General features: G+C 43.6%; 1 protein-coding gene across 3 annotated transcripts in view; it reads right to left on the bottom strand.

Annotated features, from left to right (window-relative positions):
• Positions 1-9,295, bottom strand: part of ARHGAP44 (Rho GTPase activating protein 44) — a 206,734-nt gene extending 197,439 nt beyond the window's left edge. For all 3 annotated transcript variants that reach the window (XM_030922911.1, XM_030922910.1, XM_030922913.1), the window contains exon 1: positions 8,899-9,295. In XM_030922911.1, coding sequence (XP_030778771.1) covers positions 8,899-8,951 — 53 coding nt within the window. In that variant the 5' untranslated portion in view covers positions 8,952-9,295. The remainder of the gene's footprint in view (positions 1-8,898) is intronic.
• Between the last annotated feature and the right edge of the window lie 8,690 nt (positions 9,296-17,985).

Raw genomic sequence — 17,985 nt, 5'->3', positions numbered from 1 at the left:
AATGATGCCTGGAACATAAGAGTGCCCAGTAAACACATATGGAATAAATTATTGAGTGATATTAAAATCCAAGAAAAAAACACATTGTGATTATCTGCAAAGGCCATGATAAATCAAATTTAAGTTCGATGTAAAAAAAAAAAACTCAAAGTAAAATAATAAAATTATGCAATATGTAACATAATTAAAAAACAAAACATCTCAAACCAATCATCATATATTTTAATTGAGGTTAATGAGACATGAATGCCCACATATTGCCACACTATTTTAACACTGTTCTATAAGTCCTAGGCAACGCAATTAGATGAGAAAATAAGATGAGTATAAACACTACAGAGTAAAATATAAAATTATTATTTGCAGAAGATATGATTGTCTACCTGGAAAATCCCACAGACTTAATGTTTTTAAAAAAAGTATTTAAAAGTAATGAATTCATGAAGGCAGCTGTTAAGATAATTACATAAAAATCAACAACATTGCTATATTCCAGCAATAAAGAGGAAGAAAAAATATATAATTTAAGAAAAGATTCAAATCACTGCAGCTACAGTAACAACACTGACAAATTACCTATAAGTAAAAGCAAAATTGTATAGGAGCGAAACGGACAAAAACTACTTTATAGGATTATAAATAGATTGGAATAAACATGCCCTATTCCCAGATGAGAAGAATTCTCATTATACTCAATATTGTAAAAATGTCCATTTTTCTCCATCTTAATATATACGTTTAAAAAGTAATACTGACAGACAATAAACAAATGAGCACAGTCAAGAAAACTGATCAACTTTCTTTCATAATGGAGCAATTTGGAGGTTAATTGTGGTTAAGACACAGCAAGATCCTTAGGCAAAGGCTGATTAGCTCTAAAGACCCGGGAGCGGCCCGGGTTGAAGCTGAGCTGAGGAGTTCAGCCTGACTCCACTCCCACCCAATAGATGGGGTCTCATGATAAGGATTAACCCACCACTGCTTATCTGGGTAGCTGAGTCTGTCTTAAATTCCTGCCAGAACCAACAGACAAGAAAACAAACTAGAAATCCTAGAAAAAGATAAAAGTAGATGAAATGTTTTAGTACATAATGATGATGATATTTCAATATGGTGGGTATGAATTACACTATTTAATAGCGGGGTAATCAATTTTAAAAAGCCTAAGTATTATACCTAAGCCATGTCGTACATCAAAATCAATGACTGACATATTAGAGATCTGAAGGTAAAATGAAATTATTACAAATAGTAATAAAAATGTATGCATATTTATATAATCTGCGTCTTGGCAAAGTATCCCCAAACATAACATTGAAGAACAGACCACAAATAGATAGACTTAAGATCACAAAATGTTAAATTTATACATGGCCAAAAAAAAAAAGACATACAACAAAATTTTTTAAAACCTGTAGGGAGATGTGTGTGACAAAGCATACATATGCTTAATATATTAAAAATTACCTTAACATCAATAAGAAAACAATTGTGAACATGACTTTAGAAAAATGGGGCAAAGACAAATGCAGACAATTTAGAAAAGGCAACTCATGTCAAGAGAACTTTAAAAATGTTCAGCCTCAAGGCCAGGCGCGCTGGCTCACGCCTGTAATCCCAGCACTTTGGGAGGTCGAGGCGGGCAGATCACGAGGTCAGGAGATCGAGACCATCCTGGCTAACACGGGGAAACCCTGTCTCCACTAAAAATAAAAAATAATAATAATAAAAAAAATTAGCCGGGTGTGGTGGCAGGCACCTGTAGTCCCAGCTACTCGGGAGGCTGAGGCAGGACCGGGAGGCAGAGCTTGCAGTGAGCCAAGATCATGCCACTGCACTCCAGCCTGGGTGACAGAGTGAGACTTCATCTCAAAAAAAAAAAAAAAAATTCAGCCTCACTAGAAAATAAAAGAGGTGGGGCCAGGTAGGGGGTTGCACACCTGTAATCCCAGCACTTGGGGAGGCTGAGGATGGAGGATCGCTTGAGCACAGGAGTTCAAGGCTGCAGTGAAAGTAGTGTGTGTGTGTGTGTGTGTGTGTATAATATACACACTCACAGTCTTAAAAATTCACATATTCTTTGACCCAGCAATTACATTTCTAAGACTTCATCCTAAGAAGCTAAAATCATGAGAAATATTTGCTAAGTGAATAGCAAAAGAAAATGAGTTAACTACAGTGGAATATTATATAGCCTTGAAAATTATGTTGGGGATTAACAGTTATTGACATGGGATCATATCCAAGATGTAATATGAAGGAAAAAAAACAGCTTACAAAACAGTATACAGAGTATGGTCTCTACACTTTTTAAAGAATATATATATACATACTTCTCAAAAACTGAAAGACTATATCCAAAATATTAACTATGGCCTCTGGATAATGAGATTATAGGTGATTTTTTTTTCCTTTTAGCCCATCCATAAGTTTACGATTTTTCTACCCATAAACAAATACTACTTATATAACCAAAATGAAGGTTAAAAAAAGTAAATTGAATTCTGTGGGAAAATAAACATTTATTCTAAAAATAAGCGCTAAAGTTGGAAAATGAAAGCAAAACATCTGCTTCCTGGACAGAAAAAGGAATTTGAAATTGCTAGACAGCCACAAGCTTCCCAAAGGCGGTAGAGTTCCAGGTGCCAGCTCAATAGGGTGCCCCACGCCCCAAGGAAGAGGCCTGACTGTGACTCTCCCCCACAACCTCCTGCCTGATCTACAACTACATCCACACAGAGCTGAAGCATAATTGTATTATTTGCTGTCTTTATCAAATAGCATTTGAAATAATCTCCTCTTGATTCCTAATAAAAGGGATACTTAACTAATACCCTCTAAAAGGAATGACTATAAATTACCAGTATATTCATATGGCTCCTGATTTGCTTTCTCTACAGAAAAAAAAAAATGGTTCTTTTTGCCCATCACTAAAAAAAAAAAAATCATTGATAAATTTCTCTGATGGAGACAAAATGGAAAGGAATATGATTAATTACTATTTAAGAGCATGGCTTCCTCACAATGACTTGCAGGTCTGGGATAACAGAATTCGGCAGGAAATCTAGGCAGCTTCGGGCTGACTGCTGAGAGCAGCTGAGCAGAAGGTGAAACCCAGCAGATCCACACAGTAAGGATCTTAGAAGATAAGAGCAAAGAATATTCTCTCCAGATTTGCTAGCCCAGTAATCAGTGGGTTAGTACACTCTGTTATCTTTCACATATATACAGCACAACAGGCAATAAAGCCTGGGCTTCCATAAAACTCTAATGAAAAGCTTTGCTCTGAGACCCAATGTGCACAGCGCTCCTTGGGGGACAGGTTTGGGTCTGCCCAGCCCTGCTGGGCTAACAGGAAGCCCATGGCAGGGCCTGGGTTGGTCTGGCAGGTCTAACCCATTGTAAGGGAAATAGAAGGGAAGGACCAAAGCAGTCCAAAGCCAAATTTGGAATTGGTTCTGATTTTCCTCTAATGTCCTATTCATTGGGTCATGGCTCTCAGAAGGGCTACTACAAGGCAGGGCAGTGTCTCAGAGAAACCTTCAAGGAAAAGATCCTCACTGACTTTGGCAGCTTGGGCCCAAACAAAAATGTCTGCAGCACCAGTGCTCCTAGAGGCTGCTGCGGCCTCAGCATCCAGCTCCCAGGCTCCCCACCACTGGCTAATGCCTGGGCCTCTGCAGCTGAATTCCAAGAGCTGCACAGCAGCAAGGATACTTGCAAAGCTGTGCATCAGAAACCAAGCCTGCTTTGCAATGTACGCAAAGCAGTCAAGGAACAGAACACAGGGCTCCAGGGACAAAACTTTGTCTTCACTCCCCAACTCATAGCCTCTAAATCCACACACTTCAACCCAACCCAACCAGCCTTCTCCTTCCCGCACACGCACCGCTCCTCACCTACTCCCAGACACTTTGAACATCATCGATTTTAAACAAGAGCATAAGCCTCACTTGGGTCATCACTGGGCAGTAGCTGCTGAAATCGTTTCTAAGAATCCTCTTCTACTTAGGAGGCCAACATTATTTTTGGAAGACTGAATGGGTGTTCAGTGACAACGAACCACCTCAACCATTTGTTGGGCACTTCAGTGGACCAGGCTCCCTCCAACCTCGTGACAGCCCTCTGAGGATGGGACCGCAGTGAACCCCCTGTGCAGACTGGAAAAAAAAAGTCCTCCCCACCAAATCAAGGTGCCATTACTTCTTCCATTTTCTTTCTCTTAGTACGTCTCTTGGGTGCTAAATTTTAGCTCGGGGCTTTGCTCCACCCAACACCAACCAAATGTCACTTCCAAGAAAAATACTCTATGCCTTTTGGTATGCTTCTCACTCCAGCAACCACTAGACTCTCTCGAAGGTAAAAAGAAAAATGCTGTCATCAATCAGGCACCAAATTCTCCCTTAAATCTTGTTCTATCCTTCCAATGCCCAGCAGTGCAGCTGTTCCTTTCTCCTCTGACCACCATCACAACGTTCAAGAAACATGGTATCAGAAGCTTTCCCCATCTTTGAACTACTTCAAAAGACTCCCTTATCTATAGCTCATGGATCTTATTGTTCACTTATTCATTCCATTGCCAAAGAATGACAGAGGACCTTCCACACAGGGCAGTATTAGGGCAGTTGTCCCTGCCTCCAAAGAGTTTGAAGTCTAGTGGGGAAAGTAAATGACAAAATATAAAAATTGTAATACAAGTGAGCCATTATAACCATAGCATGCTTTTAGAATACAGGTTCTTTTTTTTTTTTTTTTTTTTTTTTTTGAGATGGAGTCTCACTCTGTCGCCCAGGATGGAGCATAGTGGTGCAACCTCAGCTCAGTGTAACCTCCACCTCCCGGGTTCAAGCGATTCTCCCACCTCAGCCTCCCCAATAGCTGGGATTACAGGCGCCTGCCACCATGCCCGGCTAATTTTTGTATTTTTAGTAGAGACAGGGTTTTGCCATGTTGGCCAGGCTGGTCTCGAACTCCTGACCTCAGGTGATCCACACTCCTTGGCCTCCCAAAGTGCCGGGATTACAGGTGTGTGCCACGGTGCCCAGCCTAGAATGCAGGTTCCAAGCAAACAGGAATTTTGTTTGCCCTGTACTGCAACACTCCCTGAACCAGAGCAGTGTCTGGCACACAGTAGGTATCTAATAAATGTACATATGCCATAGTGCATATAATTCAATAACACTCAGAACATTTGCCCAGATATACTTGTAGCTACTATTTATTAAGCATTTTCTAGTGCTGAGCACTGCTAGGTACTTTTCACAGTATCTCTTTATTTTTTTTTTTTGAGACGGGGTCTCGCTCTGTCGCCCAGGCTGGAGTGCAGTGGCCAGATCTCTGCTCACTGCAAGCTCTGCCTCCCGGGTTCACGCCATTCTCCTGCCTCAGCCTCCCGAGTAGCTGGGACTACAGGCGCCCGCCACCACGCCCGGCTAATTTTTTTATTTTTAGTAGAGACGGGGTTTCACCGTGTTATTCAGGATGGTCTCGATCTCCTGACCTCATGATCCGCCTGCCTCGGCCTCCCAAAGTGCTGGGATTACAGGCGTGAGCCACCGCGCCCAGCCGTTTTTCACAGTACCTCATGTTATCACTGCAGTTTCCACATTACCACAGTACAATCCTTATTACTCCCATTTTGCAAGTTAGAAAATTAATCTGCAGAGAATTAAGCTTAGGATTCCATAGTCAGCAACAAACTAAACCTGTCCCAGTGGAAAGCCTGTGCTCCTAACCATGAGGCACACAGTGGCCAGGGAGTGCCTCCCAAAGGACGGACTGAAGTGAAGGGACAGAAAGGGGAAAGTTCAAAGGAGAAGGAACATGTGCAGACTAAGGAAACAGACCAAGGAGGGGCTGAAACTTTTCTCAGTTAAATACAATGGGTTTTATCAAATCTTTTCATAGTTGCTGACGCCCTCAATACGCCTTGGATGTAAGCACTTCAAGAGAAAGTACTAGTAACCCAACACAGTATGTTTAAGTAGGGTAACTCCTACATTGTTAAAATGACTTGAAGTTTTATATTCAGAACTCCAGAAGCAACTTAGGGAAGGCGAGCCGTGAGGAAGGACTTTCAGTCTCTTAGTCCTCCCTCAGAAAGAGGAAAACTTTAGAAACATACAAGGATAAAAATCAAGTGCTTTATAACCGCACACCTGAAGTCCAAATTCCAATCCTATGTGCTTCTGATTTAAGAAATTAACAAGCAATTGCGGGCTGTTTTACTCCAATACTCACAGGATCATAACCCAAAACATTCTCAATAATAGAAAAAAATGCTGTGTCTCTTGCTGACCCTCATGGACCCCGGAGTAAGCCGTTTTAATCTAGGCAATAAACATCGATTGAGAGTCAGTAGCCTAAACGGCACTGCACTGTCTACACAGGCATACGACAGCAATCGATATATTCGGCTGGAAGCAGGCAGACAAGAAAATAAAAAATAAAAGCGTTTCAATCAGTGATGAGTGCTGTCCAGAAATGAAAAAATGATGAGCTGGAGGTAAATAGGGGAGGAAGGGCCTCTTGAAGGTCTTGGAACCAAGACTGAAATGATGAGAAAAAGCTACTTGGAAGGAGCACATTCTCAGCCAAGTAAAAAAAAAAAAAAAAAAAAAAGGGAAAACATTAAAAACAAAACCCTTGTCAAGGTGGATATGAGCTCAGTGTGTTTGGGGCAAGAAAGGCCACATGGCTAGAGCTCCATGAATGTGGAAAGAGTGGATGAGATGAGAATGGGGAGAAAAAGAGTTAAGAAAAACAGCCAACCAAGGATGGTCCTGTAGGACCCTGGCAAGATGTGAGATGCTAAGCGCAATAAGGTGTCGCTGGAAGCTTTTCAGCAGCAAGGTCACACGAGCTGGTTTTTGCTTTAAAAGGTTTGCTCTGGATTTCATCAAAAGTGATACGGGCTGGCCCTCACCTGGCCCAGTGCACAACACAATGGCTACCAACAGAGAAAGGCAGAATTCATCCATATGCCAACATCCACCAGAGTCCCAACAAAGAAGAGGAAAGAACCTCTTGGTGACCAACTGCTTGGACTTCCAAGAACGCACTCTCAATACCTAAGACCACTTTTTCTGAAATCCAACCTCTCCCCTCACCATTTTGCATTCCCCCCACGGATGAGGCTGAAAAATAAGATATGATGCCATGGCACAAAAATTTCCCCCATTTCAAAACAGGTCCTGAAAAAATAGAATTGTGTTTCAGGAAGGCCAGGGAGGAGGCATAAACACGTTCTGAACATTTAGATTCTAGCACTGCACTGAAACCCCAAGACCCAGAGAAACCAGCAACCCAAGTCTAGTGTCAGGGGCCTCCTGGTCACTTGGCTGGTCTAAGGTGATGGTCAATGCCCGCCTGCAGGGTGATGAAGAAGCCAAGACATTAAAGACCGGTCGGCTTGACTGTCATCTGCTAAACAACGAATACCAGGAAACACTATCTCAGCATCCAACACATCTAAAGGCAGTCCACGTGAGGCTATATCTGTGGCAATACCATGCCAGAAATCTGGGCTAATCTGACTCTGCTATTCATAAATTCCCCCTCATGTTAAAGCACATGTGTTTGGGAAGGAAAAATGAATCCAAGTCAATTTTAGACATTGTTACTTGGAAACCATCTGGAGTCCCTGGAAGCATAAGAAGCCACCGCATCCCCTGCCCTCAAATGCCCACTGTAACTAGGGCAGTATGCTTAGATAGGAGTTCAGATGTCCCCTATTCCCCAGGGCTGTCCCCACCCCCATCCTACCAGGTGCCAGTTCAGGCTCCACTTCCCACCCAAGAAAGGTATTTGGTTTCTCGGTAAACCTAGTGGAGAGCCCTCGATGCGTTGAGCTTGCATTTGAACTGCACCCAAGGCTGGATTCTTTGCTTTCTGATTGCTTTAGAAATGCACACCTGAATTCCTTTGCCACAGCAGCAGCGGAAATCCCTCCCCAGGAGTACGGGTTCCAGGAAAAATCCCCTCTACCTAACGATCCTGTGTTCAGAGAATGTCTAATCTTAGGAGAGACCCACCAGGATTTTTATGTAACCTTAAAAGATGTTGGCACCCTGCAGAGCCGCTCCTGGAGTCCAGATGTAGCCCATTTTCATCGTGATGGCAGCAGGCAGGGTCTTGCAGCTTCCCCGGGCCTGACTCTTCTGACTGTGGGGCCTCTGTCCCCCCCACCCCCCACCTGGCTGAGATTCTCATCTTCCCGAGGACTTGGGCCTCGTTTTTGTAGCCTCCCTCCCTCCACTGAAATCTGTCTTAACACCAAGCAGGCAGCAACGCCATTCCACCAGCACCTTCCTTCCTCTCCCACCCCTCACTTTTTCCCCCAACCAAACGCCTTAAGAAACCCGGCCAGGAAAGTGATCCAGAATCTCGTACAGTCATAGTCCCTGAAAATAAACACGGCGGGAGGGGCAGGCCGACCAGGCCCAGCACTTTCCCTGGACCCGGGAGCAGCCCTGAACTCGGCGCAGGGGAGGGGAGGAAAGAGATCTCCGGAGACCGACTGCGGTTCGGCTGCCTCCAGCACAATCTGAGCAAACACCTGTTTCCAGGAAGATACGCGGCCAGAGGGAGAAGGGAGTCCCGGGGAAAGGCAGGGAGGACGAAGCGAAGGAGCAGCCGGGGACGCAGGTAAAGGATGCGTCACACTTTGCGCTTGGCAACCGGAGCCGGGAGCAGAAGGCGGCGCGTGTGAAAGGCTCCGGGGTCTGGGAAGTTCAGGGAGGAGGGGTCGCGCCTGCGAGCAGCGCCTGGAGGGAGCTGCTGCAGGGGAAGGGACGGAAGGAAGGAGGACAGGAGGCCGGGCGGGATCCATCACCTGCGCGCCCTGGTGGATGCAGCCTCGCGGGCGCGCACCGGCCCCGGTGCCCGCGGGTGACCTACCTGCCCACCGTCTGGTTGGCCAGCTGGCGCATGCGATTGAACTGCTTCTTCATCGTGGCCCCGCTGCCGCGCTAGCCCAGGAGCTGGGGAAGGACGGAGCAGCCCGGAGCCCGCCGCAGGGTTACATGGCTCCCGCGCGGAGCCTCCCGGGCGACGGCGGCGGCACTGCGGAGCCTCCGGGAGCCGTCTGGCCCGCGCGCAGCTCCCTCCCGAGGGCACCGCCGCCTACTCCTCCTCCCGCCGCGCCGCCTCCTGCCGCATCCCCCTCACGCGCGCCGCGCAATGCCCGGGGCAGAGCAATGCCCGGGGCCGCCCTCGGCACCGGCCCGCTCCGCCCGGGCTGCCTGCCCCCAGTCCCAGTCCGGCGCGGGGACCCGGGAGTCTCCGCAGGCTGGCTGGCCGGCTGGCCGGGCTGTCCCCGTGCGCCTGTGCAGAGAACGCCGTGCATGCCGGGACTTGTAGTTTCGCGCCCCGTGCCCACCTTTCCTCTGTCCAAAGTTTGCAAGGACAGTGGAGTGCGGAGGTGGAAGAAGGCAGCGTCCACAGCAGCTTTGCACTTTAGCGTTCAAGTAAGGGAAACGTTTTCCTGTTTTAAAAATGGCAAAGTGGGACCAAGAATACAACAGCAAATAAAGAAAGTGAGCATCTGTCTCTCATTGTATTTTTAGTGAATGTGAGGCATCAGTGTTCTCAATTCACAGAAGGGAGATTTATGCTAGCAGATACGTGGCTGATAAAACGGTCTAAGGTCACCTGATTAATCATGAGGTTCAGGGTTATGCTTGAAACACAGGGGCTGACAGCAGATTTTGAACTCGGCATAGCTTGCATCCCAGAAGTCTGATTCTTAATTTTTACCAAACCAAACCCAATAGATAACCAGAAGCCAATATAGATAGTGACGTTGTGCTTACTGGCCCAACCTGTCTGAGACAGCTTTTTTGTATGGCTTAGATGCCAATCTCGTATCTAGTCCCATTTCCCTTCCACCAGCAGGAAACCAAGGGGCATGAGCTGTAGCACCCCACGAGTGTCCTGCACCACAGCATCCCATGGACGTCAGCTGGTTCCTTGAAAGGAGTTGTGGCTTCTTCGGTCTCTATCCTTAGAAAAAGATAGGTGAGCCGGGTGCGGTGGCTCACGCTTGTAATCCCAGCAGTTTGGGAGGCCAAGGCGGGTGGATCATGAGGTCAGGAGTTCGAGACCAGCCTGGCCAACACAGTGAAACCCCGTCTCTGCTAAAAATACAAAAATTAGCTGGGCGTGGTGGCGGGCGCCCCTAATCCCAGCTACTCAGGAGGCTGAGGCAGGAGAATCGCTTGAACCCGGGAGGCAGAGGTTGCAGTGAGCCGAGATTGTGCCACTACACTCCAACCTGAGCGACAGAGCTAGATTCTGTCTCAAAAAAAAAAAAAGAAAAAAGAAAAAGATAGGTGATTGCAGTTAGGTTTTATTATTATATATCAAGTAAGAGCAGTATTGTTGGGTGCTAGGTGCTTTGGATTAAACAGATAGGAGTTCCTGCGTCAGAATTCCACATATCTGTTATATAACCTTAAGAAAATTGCCTAACCTCTCCAAACCTCTGTTTCCTCATCCCTAAATAGAGAAATATGCTTCCTGAACTCCGGTAAGAGAACCATTTGTTAAATTACCAATAATTAAATTACATATAAATTTTCATGTAGTACATTGCCATATTCATTTACTACAAAATGATTATACTTAGCATAATAGGGAAAAATCCTATTTGTACAACAGAATTACTGATCTTATAAAGGAAGGATCTTCTTTGAAATGGGATATTTTGCATATGTTGATTATAGTTGCAAGATGTCCTAAATATGGCTCTAAGTATCTTGCTGGCCAGCTAAACAAAAAAATGGTTTGAGGCATGTCTTGGCTGAATGAACATGAAATCTTTAATTAATTGTGAATTTAGCCTCTGCTTATTAGGTCAGACAGCTCTAGCCCGTGAATAAATGAAGGCATGAAGGCATTTTTTGCTTTTTTTTTTTTTTTAAGACGGAATCTCGCTCTGTCGCCCAGGCTGGAGTGCAGTGGCTGGATCTTTGCTCACTGCAAGCTGCGCCTCCTGGGTTCACGCCATTCTCCTGCCTCAGCCTCCCGAGTAGCTGGGACTACAGGCGCCCGCCACCTCGCCCGGCTAGTTTCTTGTATTTTTTAGTAGAGACGGGGTTTCACCGTGTTAGCCAGGATGGTCTCGATCTCCTGACCTCATGATCCGCCCGTCTCGGCCTCCCAAAGTGCTGGGATTACAGGCTTGAGCCACCGCGCCCGGCCATTATTTGCTTTTAAGCAACTATGTTGTACCTATAATGTCTACATGATGTCTATATTAAGTGAAATTACTTCCATTTTGAGATTTTTTAAAAAGCAAAGTACAACATGCTTTTTATGTGTATAAATAATAGTAAGACATTAAGGTCATTGTATGACTTTTAGCAACACTATCTCTGGTAACTTCTAGAACTGCACTGTTGAATATAGTAGCCCCTCACCACAAGCGGTTGTTGAAATTTAAACTAATTAAAATTCAAAATTTAGTTCCTCACTTTTGCACTATTGGTGGGAGTGTAAATTAGTTTAACCATTGTGGAAGACAGTGTGGCGATTCCTCAAGGATCTAGAGCTAGAAATACCATTTGACCCAGCAATCCCATTACTGGATATATACCCAAAGGATTATAAATCATTCTACTATAAAGACACATGTACATGTATGTTTATTGCGGCACAGTTCACAATAGCAAAGACTTGGAACCAACCCAAGGGCCCATCAATGATAGACTGGATAAAGAAAATGTGGCACATATACACCATGGAATACTATGCAGCCATAAAAAAGGGTGGGTTCATGTCCTTTGCAGGGACATGGACAAAGCTGTAAACCATCATTCTCAGCAAACTAACACAAGAACAGAAAACCAAACACTGCACGTTCTCACTCATAAGTGGGAGTTGAACAAAGAGAACACGTGGACACAGGGAGGGGAACATCACACACCGGGGCCTGTCGGGGGTTGGGGAACCAGGGGAGGGAGAGAATTAGGAGAAATACCTAATGTAGATGACGTTGATGGGTGCAGCAAACCACCATGGCACCTGTATACCTATGTAACAAACCTGCACGTTCTGCACATGTACCCCAGAACTTAAAGTATAATAAAAAAATAAATAAATAAAAAATAAAAACAGAATTTAGTTCCTCAGTCACCCAAGTCACATTCGAAGTGCTTACGAGCCACATGTGGCTAAAGGCTACTGTATTGGACAGCACAGATAAAGAACATTCCTATCCTCTCAGAAAGTTCTACTGGTCAGCACTAATCCTCAAGAACTCTGGTAGACAACTCCAATATCATGCCAGCCCCTGCCTTCAATCCCGAGATTTTTCCATTCCAAAGGGAAATCCCCTTGGCTGCCTCCCCTGACAGAGTGTGGTCCAATAATATTTTATTAACTGCTGGCTTCTCCACATATTTTCTGTCTTCCTTTGAATGCTCCCTCCACTCAGGAAGCAGCTAGTGCATGTTCTGCTTTCTACCCCAGGGAAGGAATAATAGTGCAGAAACAAGAGCTTCAGAAACACATGTGACAGAATAGAGTTCTTCAGGACAGAGTTTTGAGTTTCCAGAATATAGGCTTTGGAGCTTTAATAGTCTATGTCAGAAATAGTAGATTATAAAGAATATATCATCCTGCTTAGTCTAAATAAAGAACCCACAGGCTGTAAGATGTGGAAAATGGTGATGGGGACTGCAAAGCGGGAGAGAAAGAGAGAAGAAAAGTAGAAGATGCTTGTGTAGATACTATTAATGTCCAAAAACTTTCACTGCCGATGCCTACGGGAAGGATTTTATTTTACCTTACTGTTGAGTTAAAGATCAGTCATGTGATTTTCTTTGAACAATGAATATGCACAGAAGTGACTTTTACGCTTCTTCTGAGGGCAGACGTTTTAGGAGTCATTTTGTGATCCTGCCCTCTTCTTCTTCATACTGGCAATGAACCAGTTAGGGGCTGCTGTGGAACAACGATTTGGCCCTCCAGCTGGAGTGAAAAAGGTATCTTTGCTGTTTTACGTCAGAGGTTTGGGGATTGTTTGTTGCTGTAACATAATTGAGTCTAAGCTGACTGCTACGGTGGGTTTCTCTAAGAAAGTAGCATGCGCCTTGCTTTTCCCCATGGTCAACAATGAAGTTGGGGGCAGGCAGATTGGAGACAGATATATCATTCTGGGGCATCTGAGCACAGTGGAGAAACTGTACACCACTCCTGGAGTGAAGGCTAGGTGTGGCCAAGCTCACAGAGATCTTCTGCCTTGTAAGACACAGGACCAGTAAGATATCTACATGAAATGTTAGGGTACCCATACCACAGGCCAGTGATAGCCCCAGAGCTCCCTGCACCCAAGCCATGTACAATGATTTGGTGTCTGCATGTGTGGTGTGGGGATATACAAATGTACCTGAAAGAGCTGGATGTGAAAGCTGTTGGGATCAAAGACAGTGATCAGGAGGAGGAGGCAGCTTTGGCCAAGATGGGGAATGAAGATGGAATTGCCTAAAACTTAATTTTTGCCACCTAGAAGAATAGATTTAGAATAAAATTTAAATGTATTTGCAAAAGAAGAAGAGGAGGTGAGGAAGGATGGTGGGAAGGGGAAAGAAGAGGAGGAAGAGGAGGAAGAAGAGGAGAAAAGAAGAAAGAAATGTCTATGTCTTATATACCTAGCTTTGACCTATGGGAAGATTACATGTCCCTGTTCCTGTTGACCTTCCCTTTGACCTTGTCACTTGCTTTGGTCAACAATATATGGGCTTCTTTTTTTTTTTTTTTTTTTTTTTTTTTGAGACGGAGTCTGGCTCTGTCGCCCAGGCTGGAGTGCAGTGGCCGGATCTCAGCTCACTGCAAGCTCCGCCTCCCAGGTTTACGCCATTCTCCTGCCTCAGCCTCCCGAGTAGCTGGGACTACAGGCGCCCGCCACCTCACCCGGCTAGTTTTTTGTATTTTTTTAGTAGAGACGGGGTTTCACCATGTTAGCCAGGATGGTCTCGATCTCCTGACCTCGTGATCCGCCCGTCTCGGCCTCCCAAAGTGCTGGGATTACAGGCTTGAGCCACCGTGCCCGGCCCAGTATATGGGCTTCTTACTTGCTTCAGCAATGTTGTAGTACCATTTGTCTGAGATATGTTTCAGCGGAAATCTGATACTCCCTTTAGAAGTCTCCAAATTAGAATGGTTTTAACCTCTACTCTGAGAGCAAGCATTCACTGGCCAACATGGGGATCACTAGCTACATGTGGTTACTTAAATATTATTTTAAATTAGGTTAAATAAAACAAAAGTTTCAGTTTTCCATTTCAAGTGCCCAATAACTACCTGTGGCTAGTGGTTGCCATAGCAGACAATAAACATTTTCATCATCATAGAAAGCTCTATTGGACAAGGGTGGTCTACAGAACAGAATTCAGAATAACCTCATGTGTCATGTAACGACAGGGATACGTTCTGAGAAATACATTATTAGGTGATTTTGTTGTTGCACAAACATCATAGAAAGTACTTATACAGCCAGGCATGGTGCCTCACACCTGTAATTCCAGCACTTTGGGAGGCCAAGGCAGGTGGATCACCTGAAGTCAGGAGTTCGAAACCAGCCTGGCCAATGTGGTGAAAACCCGCCTTTACTAGAATTACAAAATTTAGTTAGGTGTGGTGGTGGGCACCTGTAATCCCAGCTACTTGGGAGGCTGAGGCAGGAGAATCACTTGAAACCAGGAGGCAGAGTTTGTAGTGAGCCGAGATCGCGCCACTGCACTCCAGCCTAGGTGACGGAGCGAGAGTCCATTTCAAAAAAAAAAAAAAAAAGGAAAGAAAGAAAATACTTACACAGATCTAGATGGTGTAGCCTACTACACACCTAGGTTATAGGGTATAGCCTAAGCTACAAACCTGTAGAGCATGTCACTGTACTGAATAGTGTAGACAATTGTAGCACAATGGTAAGTGTTTGTGTTATCTGAACACATCTAAACGTGGAAAAAGTATGGTAAAAATACAGTGTTATAACCTTATGGGATCACTGTGGTACATGCAGTTCTTTGTTGACTGAAACATCCTATACATTGGGGCCCACAGAAGAGAGAAAGCAGAACAGGAAGCTCGAGCTCATTATAATTATGGCCAATCATCTTGCTGGACTTCTCCAGGACACTCTTTTCTTATCTACTATATGGCGATTTGTAGTACAAAATCTCTAAGTAGTATGTTTTGGGGAATTAATTGGCGAGTCTATTTGCTCAGTAAATTGCTGTTGGAGAAGATACACCTATGCCTTACAGTATCTCATGTGTCAAAACAACATTCAGTGCTACAATACGACTGAAGGATATTACAGATTCCAATCACCTTTTGGCTTGCAAGTATCAAACTTGACTTGCACCATTCAAGTATATCTGTTAGTCCAAAATATTTTTTAAATAGGGTAATAGATGTTCCCATCTTTGGGCATGGTGTTAATAGATGTCGTTAACTCCAATTTTCAGCCTTCCCTTAATAGGCCTTTGCATGGTCTCATCATAGGCAGAGTGTATTTTCCCACTTAATAACTTAGGACTTGACCAAGAGATTTCTTTGGCTAATGGCCTGTGGGTGGAAGTGATATATGGCACTTCCAAGCTGTGCATTAAGAGGCTTTGTACATTTTCCTCTGGTTTTCTGGCACATTTACCACTGCCATAAGAAAAAACTTTCCCCAGATAGTGGCTTGTCTTCTGTCTTGGGCTCCAGGGGAACATTTGAACAGCAGGCCCAATACAGACCTTAGAATGAATTAAGGGTGTAATTGATCAATTAATCTCAGTACTCGTTATTTCAAAGAGATACGTAAAATGAATAGATAGAAAGGCAAAAAGAAGAAAAACACACAATTTTAGACACGAGAAAAAGGATTTAATCACAGATGCAAAAAATGTATGAGAGATACTTTTGCGATCTTATGTTTACTTATTTTAAAGTAAGCTCTTTATTTACTTGGAGAATATGAACTGCTACAGGTGTTTCTTTTTTTCTTTCTTTCTTTCTTTTCTTTTTTTTCTTTTTTTTTTTTTTGAGATGGAGTCTTGCTCTGTCTCCCAGGCTGGAGTGCAGTGGCGCAATCTCGGCTCACTGCAACCTCCACCTCCTAGGTTCAAACGATTCTCGTGCCTCAGCCTCCCTGAGTACCTGGAATTACAGGCGCCTACCACCATGCCCAGCTAATTTTTGTATTTTTAGTAAAGATGGAGTTTCACCATGTTGGCCAGGCCGTGTTCGAACTCCTGACCTCAGGTGATCCGCCCGCCTCTGCCTCCCAAAGTGCTGAGATTACAGGCATGAGCCACTGTGCCTGGCCTGCTACAGGTTTTTCAAAAATAGGTAGGAAGCATGAGGGGACCAGGAACACTGAAAAACTTGGAAAACTTTTCAAGGAACAATACTCCCCAAAGTAGCCAGGCCCATATGGTTTTATGGGGAACACTTTCAAAGCTTCAAACAACAGATAATTCTTCTGCTCCTTAAGTATTTCAGAGCACAGAAACAAAATGAACGCATCCAAACTCACTTTATGAAATTGCCTTAACTCTGTTATCAAACCCGATGAAGATGGCACAAATGCCAAAACAACAAACCAATATCGCCTACAAGAATAGATATAAAAATTATTAATAAAATGTTGGTAAATAAAGTCCAACAGTATATGTGTTTATATATAAACGTGTTATACATTTTAATGTTATTGAGGGAAAAATTGGAAACTTGGGATTCATTTAAAAAATGAAAAATGCCCAGATTCTGACTAATCAAGATAACACTGGGAATCTATGAACGTGTTTCAAAAATAGGATCAGACTGTTGTTAGGACAATATGTTCTTTCTTATCTTCTGTTATTCTAAATATCTCTGTGATCAACATGTTAATGGTTAAAACTTTTTGCATATATTTATTTACTTAAGATCAACATTAAATAATCAGAATTTCTGCATTGAAGTGTGTCATGTTTTAAAGCTTTTTACATGTATTGCCAAATTATCCTGTAGATAAAAAATGGAAATTTTCGCCGTCCCAACTACAGCGTGTAAATATGCCGTTTTCCCCATACCCTAACCTGTGCTGAGTATTACCGCTCTTAATAATTTGCGAGATGAATAGATGAAAAATAGCATTATTATGCTGTTTTAATTTGCATTTGCTTTTACCACATTAAACATTTTCCCACATGTTTCATGGCCGTCAGTATTTCTTCTTTGGTTAATTAATTCTCCATGTCCTTAGCCCATTTTTCTGTTGTAGGTCTACATTTTCTTATCAATTTTTAAAAGCTTTTTAGTCATATTAATTATACTAATGCTATTGTATCTTATGGCAAATGTTTTCTCTAGTTTGGCCTTTCCTTTTCAACATCTCTAATGTTGATTTTTATCTTCCAGGAATTCTACTTTTTTAATTTTTTTTTTCTGAGATGGAGTTTCACTCTTGTTGCCCAGGTTGGAGTGCAATAGCACAATCTCAGCTCACTGCAATCTCCATCTCCCAGGCTCAAGCGATTCTCCTGCCTCAGCCTCCCAAGTAGTTGGGATTACAGGCATGAGCCACCACACCTGGCCAATTTTGTATTTTTAGTGAAGACAAGGTTTCAACATGTTGGTCAGGCTGCTTTTGAACTGCTGACCTCAGGTGATCCACCCACCTCAGCCTCCCGAAGTGCTGAGATTACAGGCGTGAGCCGCCGCGCCCAGCCAGAATTCTACATTTTTGATGTGGTCAGATCCATCAGTCTTTTCCTTTATGTTTTATGCCTTTGGTTTAATGCTTAGAAAGTCTCCTTTATCCCCAAAGGATAGAAATATTTGACTACATTTTTATCTAAAACATTTATGTGTTAATTTTCTTTATTTTTAGTAAATTTTACGTTCAACTTCTGGTAACAAAATGTTAACAAAAGCCAGTAGTTTTGACTCATTTCTCCCTCCAATATCCATCTGAAATAACTCATCAAACATAATAGAGCAATTCTGTGT

The sequence above is a fragment of the Rhinopithecus roxellana genome, chromosome 19 (genome assembly GCF_007565055.1).
Source record: "Rhinopithecus roxellana isolate Shanxi Qingling chromosome 19, ASM756505v1, whole genome shotgun sequence".
In the NCBI taxonomy this organism is placed as follows: domain Eukaryota; kingdom Metazoa; phylum Chordata; class Mammalia; order Primates; family Cercopithecidae; genus Rhinopithecus; species Rhinopithecus roxellana.
Note: the sequence above shows the minus strand (reverse complement) of the source record. Positions and strands in the feature narration are given on the sequence as shown.